Here is a 14,456-nt window from a genome sequence, read left to right as displayed (position 1 = left end):
GTCTCTTCGACTGTTGAAAGGACGTTTACCGTCGACTTTATACTTCAAATATTCTTGTGTTAATTTGCTGCCTCTCTTGCTTCTTTGTTTGAGGAAAGAATGGAGCGAGTCAGCTAGCTATGGTTAGACAGTTCAGCTTTGAATCGAAGTTGTCCTCTAATGATGGAGTATTTATTAGTATTATTATATACTTTTGTTTGGAAAGTTGGGGAGCTAGGAAGAAAGGAATTTTCTTTCTTTTGTTTGTTTAAAAAAAAGTTTTAAGGCTAGCTAGCTGCTATATTTCATGTATACCTGCAAATATGTACATTATGCCACAATGTTTGTTGAAACTGTTAGAAGAAGAGACAGAGACTTGATTCAATGACCGTAATTGCCTTCTTACTGTGAGTTCGCACTTAGGCGTTGTAACACAACTGAAAAGTTTGATTCACTGGCTTGAACGACAGTATTAATAGAAAAAAAACTTTATGAATATAAAATAAATTTATTTAAAAATATTATATTAATTAATTATAATTAAGTGTTAAAAAATATAAAATAAACATTTTATGCATTTGTCGCTTTGGGCATATTGCACCAAATGCAAGCAAGTGTTTTCCATATATAGTGCTACTCAAGTGTATATCTTTGAATATGTCCAAACAGATGATAACTTTTAGTTAGTTGAGATGCAGTACGCTACATGTGAAGTGTTTAATAAAGCAGTTTCATGATAATGTATCCAAGGAGACAACAATTAGAACCATAACATTTCCTGAGCTCAAATCTCGGCGACTTTTTAACCATTGATTTAGAATCTTTGTGAATACCTAATTACTTATATACACTAATATTATGAATAACTTTTATTTATTATGAAAGTGGTTTTACGACTCTAAGAAGTAAATTACCATGTTTCGTATATTACCAATAAATGTTATCAAGAATTACTTGTCATGGCATGACTTTTTAATAAATTAAAATGTATAGAGGTTAAAGAGGGTGTAATTTATTTTATTTTATTTTGCATTGTCACTGTAATTTGAAACATTATAACATGTTACTTATATTCTTTCCAAGTTACTAGTCAATTAATGTTTATATAGATAGTAACCTACAAATGACACTTATGTTATCTAATTTGCATAATATATTTTACTGGCAGAAAAGAAGTTAGACTATTAGTGTCTATAGTATATTATTATGGCACTATACAAAATTTAAAATTTATGAAAATAAATCAGAATATTATTTGAGCAAACTTCATTTATGGTCGTCCGCTAGAAACTAATATCAGCCGCTGGCCACAAATTGCAATATGCATTTTATAGCCCAAAATCAATTATAACGGCTAGCCAATTAAGTAGCTAGTCCATCTAATATCAATTATAACCAAGCTACCAGCCCAATTCCAAGCCCAAACGATCAAAGACCAAACCTGCAATCCCAAATATCTCACCCTAGAGACAAAAATCAGATTTTTAATCTTTCTCTTCCTACTACCCCCTTATCAACCCTTTCCTCTTCTATGCTAAAGTTCAGCTTGCTTTTGACCATAGCAGAAGCTTACCCCCTCCAATTTTGATTAAGTCTTTTGTCTCTCTCGGTTTTCTCTTCAAAACCCATGACTTTTTCTTTTCTCTCGTCTGCAACGAGATTTGGTCAACACAATAAGCCAAATAATTCTGATATTTTCTTAAGCAGATCACGTGAAGCCCCCTCTCTAATCTTTTTCTAGAGATATGCCTATACAAAAGGTCAATTTCTATGCTGCATTTTAAAACGGTTCTTTGATCGCTTGGAATTTGAAATCTCTCTCTATCTATAAATACCATGGCATTTAAGAGTTTTGGGGAGCGATTTTTACCTCCATAAAAGCTCATTGCTTCTTTTCTAATCATTTTCATTTCCTCTTTGTAATATGCTTCAGAGGGTTGGCTCCCATACGGTCCCAAGTATCAATCCCTATCCTCTGCTGCAATCCGTGCATATCAAACATGAATATTTTATCAATCTCTTTTTTGGACCAACTTTTTCATAAAAAATTGCATATGAGGCTAATATTTAAAAATTATTCTAGATTATGTATTAGACTGGAGAACATTTCTTTTGAATATATATATATATATATATATATATATATATATATATATAAAATATATATAAAAATAGATTGTCACTATACAATTTATATACAATAGACTATCACTATACAAAATATATATAAAAATAGATTGTCATTATACAAAATATATACTAAATAGATTGTCACTATATAAAATATATACAAAATAGACCGTGACTATACAAAAATATATACTATATAGACTGTCACAATACAATTTATATACAATAGAGTGTCGCTATACAAAATATATACTAAATAGATTGTCACTATACAAAAAAATATACAAAAAATAAACTGTTATTATACAATAAATATACAAAATAGACTGTCACTATACAAAAAATATACAAAATAGACATTTTGGGCTATTAGATGTAATATGTTTGGGCCGGGGGCCATTTTGTGTCAATGGGCAAAAATATGGGCTATTAAAATTTTGAGGGGCTATAGAGGGTAGTTTTCTCATATTATTTGGCAAAGCAAATGTTTAGTAGAAAGCCCGATAGTAGTTTAGATGCTTAATTTAGCTGTCATTTCTTTCCTAAATCATTTTTGGACTCTTGTTGTGGAAGTTGGGAGATAAAAATAAACTTAAGCATTTTCTAAGTAAGTGTCTGCATAATTCCTTAATTACATGTAAGTAATAAGGAAATATTAAGTGTGGAGAAAATATGTAAGATACATGATTCTGAAGGTGAAGATGTTGAGCATATAACTTTTAGATGTCTTCGTTCTCAGCTTGTGTGAGACTAAGTCTTATAAATATTCTTGATTTAAAAAATATTAATGATTTTTCAGCTTGGTGGTATACATTGGTTTCAAATACCAGGCAATAATATCTTCGATAGAGTTACTAAATTTAAGTGTTAATATTGTGGCAGATCTAAAAATCTAGAAATGCTTGATATTTTAATCAAGATAGGTTTGAACCATCTGTTATCATTTCTAAATCACTATTCAATTATCATGAGTATAAGGATATTTTAGTTGCTCGCTCATCTACTTTTCCTCAATAAGACATTTGAGGGGTGTGTGTGTGTGGGGGGGGGGGGGGGGTTATTATTTTATTAAGCTAACTAAATGGATTAACTTCAATATTGTCAAAATTTTATAATTTTTTATTTATTTTATAGCTCAATAAATTATTTAATAATATTTACGTAATATTTTTAAGTTGTATACTCAATGGTATGGGGTACACCTATAATAATTTATTGCTTTTTGTATATATTTTCTATTGATTGACACAATAACAGCGCGCGACGCACGTATATTAAAGGCTGTATTAATAAAATATAAAGACTAGGTTTATTTATTTATAGTTTATTAGTAATATAGGCTGCTAATCCAGTTAATTGTTTATAAAAATTAGGAGTAGTATATTATCCATTTTGCAAACCAGATTTTCCATGATATTTGGGCCATGATTTATGTATTGGGCCGACTGCTTTGCAATGCAAATTCACTAAGGAATCCACAAATAATAACTCGTGACTTCAAAAAACACTACGAAACGGCGGGAAATGCACTTGTAGCAGTTGCCTCTTGCGCGCGAAACGGATAGAATCTCTGCGTACAATCCATCCTATTTAAACAATTTACCATTATACTTAATCTTCGCAATCTACATTCACTTCACTTTCGACGAACGCCGCAAAAAACTCTCAAATCACCGGAAGTTCAAAATGCCGACAATCCCCGTCCGTCGTTCACCACGCGTCTCCGGTGGTAGCAAAGTCGCCGGTCAAACGGTAAGTAGGAATGAGATCGGAGTCTCCACTCCTTCAAAACGCAAATTCAGATCCAATTCCACTACTGAAGACAATGTAGTAACTTCAACTTTAACTCCGTCGCCCATGGGAATCTCTCCGTCCAAATGGAAATCACCGCGTCGATGTGTCAATGACAGCCCTAAGAGTCCTCTTAATGTAACTCAACTTCTCCAATTACGCGATGTTTTCAGTAGATGTTTCCTATAGAAGGCATTTTCCCAGTGATTCGTGTTAATTGATCTTTTTTTTTCCTGTGGAATTCAGGCGAATCGTGGAGATAAAGCAATAAATTTGAGCAAATCACCTGTGAAAAGGAGATTATCTGAATGTTTTCTTGAGAAGCCTATGTGGAATCCAAGAAGTGAGTTTGATTATTTGGTTTAACTTATTTCTCAAATCGAGTTTGTTCTCACTGATAAGGCTCAATGTTTTCTAGGAGTTTTTCAGTTTGTTTTTAGAGATTTGTGTATTCGCGGAATGTCAAGTATCTCTAGCACTAAAGAACCATAAATTCATTTTGAAATAAATATACTATGTTCACATGGAGCAAAATAGATATATATTAGTATTCATATAACATGTCTCAACTAGTCTGGGATTGTGGTGTAATTGTTGTTCTTGTAACTTTTAAGGATTTAAGTTATATTGACAGTCTAATAAAGTTTTTACACCATCACTGTACTTACTTGTTATAACAAACAGGTTATTTATCGTTTATTAAGTAGAGTTACCTACAATTAGAATATGATGTGATTGTGTAAATATTTTTCACACCATGAGTGCACGTAACTTAAACACTTTCTTTAACTGAGACATAATCTATTTTAATTTTGTTAAATTGAGAAGGATCTGAACTTTATATTTAGTGACATGTGATTTTTTGATTTCAAGTTGTGTTAATTTCCATTTCTATCCGTAGATATGGAGCAATTAAATGCAGTGAAGGAGGCATTGCATGTGTCTAGGGCCCCATCAAATCTGGTGTGTCGACAAGTTGAGCAGAATAGAGTTCTGGAGTTTTGTAAGCAAGCTGTGGAAAAAGAGAAGGCTGGGAGTTTGTATGTTTGTGGCTGCCCAGGAACTGGAAAGTCTTTGTCAATGGAGAAGGTCAAAGAGGTCCTGGGTAATTGGGCAGATGAGGTATAGCTTATTGCTTGTGTGTTTCAAACTTGACTTGTTGGTCTTCTATGAATGTTTTCTGAGAGAATGACACGAATGCTTAATGATCTGCATTTCCTTGGCCAAACAAGTTCATCTATCCGTGTCATGAACTATTTCCATTTGCAGTATCTTAAAGTTTGAAGTGCTATAAACCGTGAAAATAAATGTTGTCAAATTACTAGCTATCGCTTTTATAATGTAGTGAAGTACCTGTAGATCTTTAACAAAGGTACCATACTTCATTGGGAATGAGTCTTCAAAGTAAAAGATTGCTATTGCAGTTACTACAGAACCCTTAAATAAAGTAATAAGGGGTAATTTATTCTGATTCCCGGGCTTTTACATCGGAGATGGAGTTCATTTGACCGTATAATTGCAAGTAACTCCTTTAGAGACTCTTACATATGTTCTTTATTGTGCATAATCTTAAAATTTTTTGACCAAAAATTATACCAGTTTTTCAGGTCAGCTGGACTTTTTTGGTCAAGTTTGTATTGTTTTCTGTTTGCTCTTCTTGTTTGATGATCTGAGCTTCTCCAAGGATATATTGTCATCTATAACATACACATATATGGCTGGAGTTGTCCACAGTTGTGTTACCATTGGTCATATTTTTAAGTCCTCAATTGATGGGGTTCATGTAAAAGTTCAAAGCCCAAGAGCTAAATCAGTGTTTTGATTTTGACATGTTTGGTTTTTTATCATGTGCAAGAAGCATTTCAAACTTTGACTGTAAGCTGATCTTGAATAAACTCAATGGAGATCTTCTGCATATGCGAGTACCTAAGTTGTTGAGGGGTTGACAAAAGATTTTCTTTATCAACTATCTCCCGGAGTCGCATATCTAACTCTCTGAAGACCGTTGCTAACCAACTATTTGTTTTCTCATTTCAGTCTGGCTTTCAGGCTCCAGACACATTATCCGTCAACTGCACTTCTCTGTCAAACACATCTGATATATTTGGAAAGGTAAATTGCTATTATACTGATTCAGATGCTAAATAACGCGATGCACATTTGCTTACGTTTTGGTAGCCGTTACAGATACTTGATAAGATTCAACCACGGAGAAAGCTTAATTCTTCAGCATCACCATTGCAGTATCTTCAGAAAATGTTTTCTGAGAAGCAGCAGCCAGCAGGCACGAAGATGCTGTGAGTCACCTTTTAGACGGTTTTAATAACATCTACAGTTGGGGACCCCCTTTTTGCCCTTTCAAGATTCTGTTGTATTTCAAATTAAACCATCGGACGCCTAAAAGTCAAGAAAGTCATTTCAACTCAAAGAAGCAGTTATAGTGCTTGTTAGATTTTCTTAATCAAACTACTTGTCTGCTTAACAATTGAACAGGTTAATAGTTGCTGATGAGTTGGATTATTTAATCACAAAAGACAGAGTCGTGCTTCATGAGCTGTTCATGCTAACAACGTTTCCTTTCTCCAGATTTGTTCTGATAGGTACTGGTGCTCTTAGACTGTAATGATCAAAATATCTTGGTCTAATCATTTAACTTTTTTTCTAGTACTACTTTTGGTATTACTATGGTTATTCATATTGGGCTCTGCTTTTGACAGGAATTGCTAATGCAATAGACCTAGCAGATAGATTTCTTCCAAAGCTACAATCCTTGAACTGTGAGTATTTCCCTTCCTGTCAGATTCATTTCTTTCTAAATTCTTTTCCATCTTCGTTGACTCCATTTAGTTTTGGAAGGAGAGGTTAAACAGGTGTTAACTTTTGGACCTAGGTCTTCAAGGTGTTAACAAATTTTTTTCTCCAAGCTTCTTAAATTTAATACAGGAAGTATGAGTTTAAAAATTGTCAGACCATGCTTGATGACTGCTGCGAAAATTTGTTGTTCAAAATATGTCTTGACGCAAGCAATTTGAGAGAGGAAAACTAACTAGCTTTGGTTATGGGATTCTTTGATTTTTTGTGTTGTATGAATTTTCTTTCACAAAATTAGCCCATTCAGCTCTTCTCAAGGTTGTGGTACAAAGGACCTGCTTGCCAATTAACCTGTCAATGCAACTAATGCTAGATTACTTTTTGTATGTACACCGGTATTTAATCTCTGACTTGTGCTTTATTTTTTCAGGCAAGCCTGCAGTTATAACATTTCGTGCCTATTCTAAGGACCAGATCATCTCCATTCTTCAGCAAAGATTTGAGGTAAAAAAATGTGTAGATTGCTGGTGATATTTACATCTGTGTATGTTATCTGCACAAAGCATGGATGCAAAATCATTTCTTATGGTTCTGTAATTAATAGACTTTGTATGACAATTTTGACTACTTGAACAGGTATTTCCTTACACTATCTTTCAGCCTCAAGCATTGGAACTATGTGCAAGGGTAGGTACTGTGACATCTGTGTTTTACTTAGTTTGATTTCTTTTTGTTTACTTGTGCAGTAAGAGAATCCTAGTGGCACTCATTTATTCCTTGCTACTTCAAACTACTAATCCAAGATTTATTTATTTCAAAATAATTCTCAGTTTCCTAATGTAAGTGCTTCTAATGTGACAGAAAGTTGCTTCCGCATCTGGAGATATGAGGAAGGCTCTATGGGTTTGCAGGTTGGTGAATATTACTGCAAGATAGGCTGATCACAGTTTGACAAAATTTCCTGATTTCATATAGATTATGGCCTAACTACTTTATTATTTTATTTGACGAGATCGCGTTCTCGTCATAAAGTGATACGCTGGTACTTAACTAAACCGGCAGCATCGGGCATCTAAGTGAACCTATATCTACAGTTTGCCTGTCTATTTGTGGCAGTATGAGTTATTTGCCTTTGGGGGGGTGGGGTGGGGGTGTTTAAGTTTTGTTGAAAGTATCCTTAGCAGATAACTATGCAACTTTTCCAGAACTGATGCTTAAGTTCTTCATTTAGGCAGAGGATCATATATCACGGATGTTTCAATAGCTTGTTGTATTGTTTTCCCTTGATTAAAAGTAATTCTTTCCTTCCATCATTGTTTCAGGAGTGCAATTGAGATGTTAGAAGCTGAAATAAGAGATTCTATCAGCAGTCTTGATTTACCATCATTACACGGGGGAGTTTCTCATCAACAGAGAGATGGCGCTTGCGATAAATCACCTATACACGAAAGCAATGTTGTGAGTATTAGTGTCATTTCACTTGTTAATGGTTTTGAGTTTGTCAAACTATTGATTCTGGAGGACCTATGATTGAGAGGGTCTGTGTGGCTTTTATAAGCCAAGTCATAGCGTGATTCCCAACTTCAGCAGCTGTATAGTTTTTTCTTGTTGCTTCTTTTTCTCTGATTCCATATTATTAAGTTTCTTGTAGCTGTAGATATTAATAATTTCTAGAATTTCAAAGGGTGGGCCGAAGGGTAATGGTACTGCAGACTAAAGTTAGTTTTGAACTGCTGCTGCTTCACATTTGTGCTCGTTTGTTACCTTGAGATCCATTGAGATATCCAGTTCTACAACATACCAGGCCTAAGGAAAGCATGATGTATAAGTATTTGAGAATTATCACTGTTAGCTTTCTAAAAAAGAGAAGTATTTGAGAGTTATAAATGACAATTCTAAGGCCTGAAGATCGGAAATCACATAACTAAGGTGTACGTTATCAACCTAGGGTCCTCATTATTCTTATGTGATAAAAGCAGACAAGTTTAGTTGAATTGTTATAATCAATTGATAGTAGTATTCCAGCCTGAGCTACTGATGTATATTCTCCCTTATGAACCTGCTTAGTAAATGGGTACTACTAGTTTCAGTGCACCGCTTGTTACTACTAAAATTTTCATTATTCAATGAGCACATTGTCCAGCAATCTATCTTTTTTTTTTTTTTTTGAAAAAGAGTCCAGCACTCTATATCTAGTTCATAAATAGCACTTCTTGTAGTTTATTATCTTGGTCCCTTAATCTCCAGTTAGAACTTAGCTGTAACTTAATTATGTATCCTCATTTGCTTTTACTTTTTATGCTGCATTTTGTGTTTTCTTATAAGTTGGAACTCTTTAACAGGTTAGGGTCGATCATGTGGCTATTGCTTTATCAAAGGCATATAGATCGCCGGTGGTGGATACTATACAATCACTTCCACAACATCAACAGGTAAACGTTCCTGGCTGTCTTGACATAAGAAGATATCTAATGCTCATTTGGTTTAATTTCCTAGTCAGTTTAGTACAAGAGAGTTCTCGACTACCAAAGGACCCCCCACCCCACCCCCACCCCCAACAAGGAGAAAATAAAAAGCAAAGAACGAAAGACGAAAGCTATTGGATTATGGTTGAAGTATTCAAATATTTGTGCTGTATTGGCAGGCATTTAATGCAAGAGCTAGATTCAAAAGTTGTTTTGCATGGGATGTCTTTCCTCTTTACCAAAAGCATCATCATAGAATGTAGGATTTTAGTGATTTTCAAATCTATTAACGCTCGAAAAAAACTGCTCAATGGAGCCACTTCTTTTATGAGGTCCTTCTAGATTATTGTTGTATCATGTATGTGTATATAAAAATCACATGGTGGTGGTGAGTAATGCTTAAATGTACTTTGCTGCAGATTATACTTTGCTCTGCTGTCAAGCTATTCAGGGGGAAGAAGAAGGATGCGACAATAGGCGAGGTAATTTCTATTTGTTACTATAACGGTGAGATTTAAATAGCATAAGGAGAAACAAGATGTGAAACATTCTATATTCTGTTGCAGCTGAACATCTCGTACCTCGATGTCTGTAAATCAACTTTAATACCACCAGTTGGAATCATGGAGCTATCAAGCATGTGTAGAGTGCTAGGAGACCAGGTAAAAGTCTTGAAAAGCATGTAAACTACATGTTCTCCATTTCAAGTTTCCTTTTCTCTTTATTTTTCTCAATCATGAGTGCTTAGTTAAAGAATGGGAAGAAGCATAGCTCAAGATGTAAATATAATTGCAGGGGATTCTAAAGGTAGGAAAGGCTCGAGAAGAAAAATTAAGTAGAGTAACTCTAAAGGTTGATGAAGCAGACATCACCTTTGCATTGCAGGTATAAACTTATTTCGTCCCTCTTTTCTGATCTGGTTTCTTAGAGGCACCTGCTAATCATATTTGAATGCTTTTAAAAGATGAAGTGATGCAACTAACATATGACGCTGATTTTGGCTCAGGGAATACGCTTCTTTCGAAATTGTCTTCAACAAGTGTGATAAACAACTTAGTGCAAGATTGTGATTCTCTATTATTTATTCCGTTGCTACAAACAACCAATTTATGGTCCAGGCATGAAGGTTAGTTTTTTTCCTTGTAGTTCGCTATGCATTATTGGAACTGAATATATATTGACTATGTACAGTGTGAAAACAGACATCAAACCTTGTTAAGGCGACTATGGGTGGAAGGAACAAGAACATCTGGGTCCATTTAAATGTTGGCATTTTCCTTGCGGCTGTCTTATCATACTTTTAGTTCTCAACGATTTTATTATAGTTGGAAAAAAGCTGCATTATAAGGAAAAATAGTGATAAAGAGAGTTGTAAATGTACACTAATGTGTAACATGTAAATTCTAGCGTGTGTTTTTACCGTATGCAGATTCTCAATTTCAAGAATCTCCGGACTAAATAAAAAAATTAACATGGTAAATGCCACACTGCTGATTTTAGTGAAAGGTTGAAAGCATAATCGTGAGCATTTCTTTTCTTAGAAGCCCCATCACCTATGAACGTAACTGCAAATTAGTAGGGGAGCTACACTGACATTTTGTGGAGGAAGAGATTAATTTTCTGGGCCTTTTCATCTAAAGGCGAAAAGGAGTAACAATGAGCTTTAAGCTAACTGGAAGCTTATTAGACTGAGAAGAGCATGCTTTTGCTCTCTCCAAATTGCCCTTCGTGGATTCCACCACTTAGCAAATATAAAGCAACTATAGTAATCCTCTTTCTACTTGAGCAACTCTTTGAACTCAAAGCATAACTTAATATCATCACCAAGGAAATTCTGCACTCTGGAAATTTCTGTTTGTAACAAGATCAGCTAATCTCTTCTCCAACTATGAATGAAAGTTAACTTTCAAATGGATATCCTTATCCAGGTAGTCTAATCTTTTGGACATCATTGCAAATTAAATTAGAGCATGATTCCTATGAACCAAAGAGCTATATTGCATGCTGATTCTATATTATAAGCTAAGGCAAAGAAGCATATAGATATCCCCAAATGCAACAATCAAAGCCAATGAGAGGCGCATAATGCCAAGGATAACACAAACCCAAAAGTTAGAACTCCACTGAAACAACAGAACTAATACATCAGTGCATGAAACATCGGAATGATAGCAAGCAAAATGGAAATTGTTTAAAAGCATCCTAATAGACACCCATAATAGCATTCATCATTGCTAATATAGGCAGGACCTGAAGCCGTCACTAGATTGAACTACTTAATCAAACAATCCGCCGACAAAGTCATCATCGTCCTCCTCAGCAGGTTCTTCTTTCTTTTCCTCCTTGGCAGTAGCAGGTTTAGCAGCAGGTTTAGCAGCAACGGGGGCAGCAGTAGCTGCAGCAAACTTGCTTGGGTCCTGCAAGTTTAAAATTTTTTGTTCAGATTATGTCGAGAAGAACAGGTTAATTAATTATATAAAGGTCTGTCAAGAATTGCACAAAGTGCTAACCTTCAGGTACTCCTTCACTTTTTCAGCCTGTGGGAATGAGTATTCTGTTGCTATGGCAAATGACAGAACATTCTTGTACCCGTTGATGAACATGTGAGGAATAGCAGCAAGAGTAGGATATGAAAGAAGCATAGAAAGACCAACAACATTGGAAAGTCCAGCAGCAAACTTAGCAATAAGATCATTTTCTGTGAGGTCAAGAACCTCAGGACTGAAAACAGAACCACTGTCATAGACAAATTGGACTATGAGACCATAAGAGAATGGCTTAATACCCAACTTAGACAGAAGTGCAGACTCAGATGAGCCGACTTTCTCCCCCTTCTTTATAATCTCCACAGGGATGGTGATCTCAACCGTGCCCCTGTTGATTTTAGTTGGGATATTGAGTACCTAAAAACAAGGTGTCTTGAGATTATCCATATAGATAAAAGCATAAGCAGCTTAGGAAATATTCAAAGAATTATATTGAACCTGAAAGAAACTGGTTTGGGAAGGATCAAGTCCAGTGTTTCCAGGAGGAACAACCACATCAATTGGTGCAACCAGGCCAACGCGAGCAGGTGCTCCAACCTTTTTTTATCAAGTGTTAAAGTTAGAATTCTCATACTTCAGATAAACTAAGTATACACAACTCAAGAAAACCAAGTGAAGATTGATAAATGTAAAACTATTTTGTATGGCGTTTTATCATCAAATATTGCAAAACTAAGCAGCCAGATCACAATGACTTGGGAAAAGAAGAAAATGGGAAACGAGAAAGGAAAAAGTGGTCATAATTTACATTATACCTTGTACTTGGATACTTCATCACTGACTTCTTTCAGATCTCCTCTAGTGAAGATCAATCCCACGTTACCCTGTTACAATATTACATATATATGGGGCGGGAAGAACCATTAGGCAACAACTAAAGATAGCTTAAATTGACACACAAGCCAAATTCTATAGTTGAATTGATGATATGAATCTTCTACATATTCTGCTCTATTTAGAAACATTTTTTCTAATCTATTTATGGAATAATAAAATGTAGAAATAACAACAATAATAATAGCTACAATAAACTAGCCAAATTCCAGCTCAAGTCCCTCTACCTTACCTCTTAAGGAAAAACAGTGCCTATTCCTTTAGTCCCAAGAAACCAAAATAACAGTGATCCGAAAAGGAAAGAAAGAAAAAAAGGATCATCTTACAGACGTAAAAAAATCCCACAACCCATTATTATTAGTACGAAGCCAGATCTGATTCTAAAAAGATATTCCTCTATCCAAAAAAAGAATTAATGGATCTCAAAAACAGAAATAAATAAGTTTAATTTCTAGTGTGACAATCTGAACGTTCATTTCCAATAAAATAAAATAAAATAAAATATTGAGACAAAAATTTACACATATACATAAGAGCACTTTAAATCAAAATGTGTACCGATTTCTCTGGTCCCAAGAAACAAAACCAAAATAAGAAAGACCCAAAAAGATAATCTATATATCACACAACCAAACAAATAAGCAGTAATAAAACACAACAAAAACAAGCAGTAAGAAAACACATAGTAGATAAGATGTAATATATATATAATGAAGAAAAAAGGTGTAAAACAAACCACAAGGCAAGGGATGAGGGCAAGGAATGAATTATTGCCGGTCTTCTCGGCATGGATCCTAATAGACCTCTTCATCATTGTATTTTTTCCCATTAAAACGATAGAGTCACCACGTAATCCCTTGCGGATCATCTGTAGCTGATTAGAACCCACATTATCTGCACCCACAATTAGGATCTGTTGATATGTATCCAGAAGCTTGCATAGCTTCTTGTCATAGTTAACCTTCTTCTCACCTTTTGTTACTTTCACTGCCATATTCTTCAATTCGTTTTGGAAAGAAAGAAAGAAAGAGCTAATAGGGAAGAAAAATGGTAAGGTGGGGTGGTTTTCTGCAATGGGATTGGAAACCCTAAGCTAAATATATATGGAAAGGTGGTCAGGTTTGCAGGTTGCAGGGAGACTAGTGCTTGTACGTAAATGGATATACGTGCAGAAATTAAATGGAAAAATTCTTGAATTGGGAACTTAGAGATTTAAAATTCCGAAATGAACAATTTTAGAGAATTGAAAACCCAGATATAGGAATTAGGAAACTCCCACCCAGCCAATTGAAAAGTAATTATCCAACAAATGTCCTTTGGAAAAAAATAGATATCCTTTTGTGAATGATCTTTTCGCTTTTTTTTTTTAAAGGTATTTTTTTATGTGGGAGGAAATATATTTTTCGTGAATGTTTTTCTTGATAAAGTTATTGACTAGTAATATATTATGTCAATGTTTTAAAAATGTCCTGAAGAAAAATAACATTTACTATCATTAGTGAAAAAATTAAGGTCCATCATTTTTAGCCCCAATTTACTTTCCTATGAAATTTTCTAACGGCAAAAGAGAAGATGGATGAGGACGAGGAGATTTTATAGTTTACAGGAGGCATATGGTAACTTGCTTGACCTATTCAGACGGTTTGTTCCCCTTCTCTTTCGCTATTTCGTTTTCACTTTCTTTTATTAGAATCGGGGTTTGTATATTATTCCCATTTTAAGCGTATTGTTAAAAAGATAAAGGTTATTGCAGTTTCGTTTTTCTACGGGTTCTTTTTTCTCTTTTCAAATTTTTAGAATATAATGAATATTTCGTTTACTGAGAGGAAAAGTAAGGTAAAATAAATTGATTTGGTGTTCCATGCACAATTAATTTAACTTTTCAAATTGGTAGTCTGTA

The 14,456-nt window shown here is 34.5% G+C and overlaps 2 protein-coding genes across 3 annotated transcripts; one reads left to right on the top strand and one right to left on the bottom strand.

Annotated features, from left to right (window-relative positions):
• The first annotated feature begins 3,625 nt into the window (after positions 1-3,625).
• On the top strand, positions 3,626-10,622 carry LOC104089212 (cell division control protein 6 homolog B-like). Its single transcript, XM_009594057.4, has 17 exons — positions 3,626-4,038; positions 4,147-4,243; positions 4,802-5,022; positions 5,938-6,012; positions 6,088-6,197; positions 6,394-6,500; positions 6,618-6,677; positions 7,142-7,215; positions 7,348-7,398; positions 7,573-7,622; positions 8,034-8,169; positions 9,054-9,143; positions 9,596-9,658; positions 9,743-9,838; positions 9,972-10,061; positions 10,183-10,302; positions 10,379-10,622. The coding sequence occupies exons 1-16, from the start codon at positions 3,796-3,798 to the stop codon at positions 10,219-10,221; spliced, it is 1,602 nt and encodes a 533-aa protein (XP_009592352.1). The 5' UTR covers positions 3,626-3,795; the 3' UTR covers positions 10,222-10,302; positions 10,379-10,622.
• Positions 10,623-11,271: 649 nt separating this feature from the next.
• Positions 11,272-13,940, bottom strand: LOC104089211 (large ribosomal subunit protein uL10-like). Of its 2 annotated transcripts, none has more exons than XM_070177515.1 (5): positions 13,293-13,940; positions 12,478-12,546; positions 12,161-12,259; positions 11,693-12,079; positions 11,272-11,599 (listed from the first exon to the last, which is right to left on the bottom strand). In XM_070177515.1, the coding sequence occupies exons 1-5, from the start codon at positions 13,548-13,550 to the stop codon at positions 11,453-11,455; spliced, it is 960 nt and encodes a 319-aa protein (XP_070033616.1). In that variant the 5' UTR covers positions 13,551-13,940; the 3' UTR covers positions 11,272-11,452. The 2 variants fall into 2 exon arrangements, with proteins under 2 accessions (XP_070033616.1, XP_009592351.1); XM_009594056.4 differs by having other exon boundaries at positions 11,272-11,593; positions 11,687-12,079; positions 13,293-13,924.
• Between the last annotated feature and the right edge of the window lie 516 nt (positions 13,941-14,456).

The sequence above is a fragment of the Nicotiana tomentosiformis genome, chromosome 6 (assembly GCF_000390325.3).
Source record: "Nicotiana tomentosiformis chromosome 6, ASM39032v3, whole genome shotgun sequence".
NCBI classification, from domain to species: domain Eukaryota; kingdom Viridiplantae; phylum Streptophyta; class Magnoliopsida; order Solanales; family Solanaceae; genus Nicotiana; species Nicotiana tomentosiformis.
Note: the sequence above shows the minus strand (reverse complement) of the source record. Positions and strands in the feature narration are given on the sequence as shown.